The 2,871-nt window shown below is 60.9% G+C and overlaps 1 protein-coding gene across 1 annotated transcript in view; it reads right to left on the reverse strand.

Annotated features, from left to right (window-relative positions):
• Window positions 1–2,871, reverse strand: part of ATP8B3 (ATPase phospholipid transporting 8B3) — a 21,419-nt gene that overhangs the window by 2,579 nt on the left and 15,969 nt on the right. The window contains exons 22-25 of the mRNA XM_023538104.1: window positions 1,435–1,518; window positions 1,039–1,278; window positions 742–880; window positions 388–515 (exon numbers count right to left, since the gene is read on the reverse strand). Coding sequence (XP_023393872.1) covers window positions 388–515; window positions 742–880; window positions 1,039–1,278; window positions 1,435–1,518 — 591 coding nt within the window. The remainder of the gene's footprint in view (window positions 1–387; window positions 516–741; window positions 881–1,038; window positions 1,279–1,434; window positions 1,519–2,871) is intronic.

Here is a 2,871-nt window from a genome sequence, read left to right on the forward strand (position 1 = left end):
TCCATCCATGTCGTAGCAGGTGTGTTAGGACGTCCGTTTCGAGGCTGAGTAATATTTCACCGTGTGGACGGACCATCCTGTGTCTGCCCACCGTTTGTCGATGGACACGAGGAGTGTTTCTAAGCTCTCCCCTTCGCCTAAACCATTTCCGGGTCATTTCTGTCATCTCGACCCCCACGTCCTTGACAATTCCTGGTGGAAGCCCAATGATAGCAGTGCCGGAACCGGTCTAGCCTTCTCTACCCCAGGAAGGATGGCTCCCTGGGGGCATGGGGCGTCCGTCTGGGTCTCCACCCCTGCCTCCAGTCCCATGTCTCCTTGGAGTACCTGTTCCCTGCATAGGCTGGGGTTCCATGAAGGGGCAGTGGGGACCCCAGCTTCCTTCACCTTGGGATGTGGCTTCTTGAGAGCTTGGTAAATGATACGAAAGGCTAATACGGGCAGGGTGTTCAAGGACACGTTCAGCAGGACCACCAGCAGGGCGGACGGCTGGGATACCACGTTGCGGTTCGCGTCTGGTGACGGGGCAGGGTCGCGGCTCAGCCTGGGGCTGGGGCCTCCCCAGAGCCTGCGCGGTGTCGCCTCCTCCCGAGACCTACCTCTTCCCCTCCCCCCGACACCTACCTCTTCCCCTCCCGACACCTCCAGGATGCCTCCATGCAAATTCCCCAAGGACCCAGGCCCCACCCGTCCCCAGGGCCGGCCTCCCCGTCCCCCCCCGCTTCCCCACTGGGGGCTCACACAGAAACGCAAAGGCAAAGGGCGAGGCTCTGAAGAGCCAGAAGCTCTGGCTGGCCCACGTTATGACCATGTACAGGCAGAGGCTGAGGGAAATGGCGAGCACGCACAGGACCGTCCAGTACTTGATGATGAGAATGACCTGAATGAGGGGGGGAGGGGGAGGGGGAAGCTGCGCTGGGGATCCCCAGGCTCCGCGGGGGAGGGTGGGGGCCCAGCCCCAGGGGTCCGCTGCCAAGGCCTCCCGGCTAGGTTACCAGGTGGTGCAGCCCCCAGGGCCCGGTCCGAGGCCCCGCCTACCTCCACCGTGATGGACAGCAGGCACGAGAGGGCCACGACCTCGGCAAAAGACTGGTAGTCACTGAAGCTGAGCGGCCCCGCCGTGTCACGGCTCACCCACAGAGTCACGAAGAAGTTGACCAGAGAGGTGGCCATGCCATGGGCGACGGCCTGGAGGAAGACCCAGTAGTTGAAGAGCCGGTCCTGCTGGCCGTGGACGTAGAGCTCAGGCAGCTCCAGGCTCTGCTTGGCGCTCAGGTCCTGCGGGGTGGGTTCTGGGGGTCAGTGACACAGTGATGGGCAGGGGCGTGGTGCTGAACTGCCCTCCAGGGCTGCGGGGTCTCCCAGTCCCCCAGGCAAGAAGGGGGCAGAGACAAGAGCACCCATGGGAAGGAGGTGGGCGCTCAGCCTTCTCACCTGCTCGAAGAGCCCAATGTAGAGGACGGGGAGGGTGGTGTACAACAGGTTGTAGAGAGCCAGGAACCAGCCTTCGTACAGGGGCTGCGGAGGGAGGGCCGGTCAGTGGGCAGCCCTCGGCCGCCAAGCCGCGGGAGATCCCCGAGCCCCCTCAGCGCCTGGGCAGGATGCTCAGACAATCACGTTGCCATCAAGGTTGGGGCTAAGACCAGGGCATAAAGGCGGGGGCAGAAGCGGCAGCGGCTGATCCGTTTCGGACAGCTCCTGCGAGTCTGTGCAAACTGGACGGCTTCAATAAAGAGCCACAGGAGGAGAAACGGAGAGAGAATGTTTGTGTGTGTGTGTGTGTGTGTGTGTGTGTGTGTGTGTGTGTGTGTGTGTGTGGTCATTTTAGCTTTGGGGAGTCACCGATGGGCACGAGAGCTGAAAGGCACCCCACGGATGAGTAGTCCAACCCCCTTCTCGAAGCGTGGACCCAGTCCAGTTAAAAGGATACGGGGTTTCAGTCCCAAAAACCATGTCATGAGCACAAATAAGTAACACTCCAGAATTCCACAAGAATCCAGCTTCCCGGTGCTGGAGAAAAGCATCATAAATGAGTACCCAGGAAAGGCTAAGCTGGGCCCTGTTCCGCGGGGCTGGCATCAGAGGTATCGGTGTGAACTCGGTTTTTAATACACACGAGACAGACGGACGGATAGACACAGACACGGGGACGGCGTGGCCATTCCTTCGCTCTGTCCGCTGAGGGGGGCAGAGCACCCCAGCAGCGACGAGCACACCCGGCACTGGGCTCTTGGTGGCTAAGCACCATTGTTCCCTAACGTGCGGAACCGGGGCTCCTCGTGGGGACGGCCACCCCCAGGGTCGCAGCAGGGAACTAACGACACACACACGTGTGGGGCCCCCACAGTGCCGGAAAGTGAAGGCGTGCTCGGGGAAGAGCCAGCGCCTGTCGAAGGGACACATCGGGGCAACCAGAGCCATGAAATGTGCAATACAATAAATAAATAGCCACGAGTCCACGGTGACGAAAGTAAAGAGTTGCATAAAGGAATCGGCGGCAGAGGAGAAAGAATGGTTCCTCCCTACGGAGTGCCCGTTAACGAACGCAGAGGGGTTGGACGCTGGAAGGGGTCGAGGGGCAAAAAAGTGGCCCATGAGACGGCAGGTGCGGACTGACTCGGACCACACGGCTGTGTCTCCGCCCCGGCGACGCCCACCCCAGAGGGAGTGGGGAAAGCAGCTGTACACACAGCAGCACCTAAACCCGTAAGGTATCTGGAAATACAGCCGTGAAACGTGCCACGGGTGTTTATCAGGGTTTCCTTCCCAAGGGCCTGGGTGTCAGGGATGGGGGTTCAACTCCCTTTCGCGGCCATCTGTTTTCAGACATCATCACCCTGTGACTTTCCAGGGGCTCCCGAGGGCACGTCT

Source organism: Pteropus vampyrus, unplaced genomic scaffold (assembly GCF_000151845.1).
Source record: "Pteropus vampyrus isolate Shadow unplaced genomic scaffold, Pvam_2.0 Scaffold212, whole genome shotgun sequence".
NCBI lineage: Eukaryota > Metazoa > Chordata > Mammalia > Chiroptera > Pteropodidae > Pteropus > Pteropus vampyrus.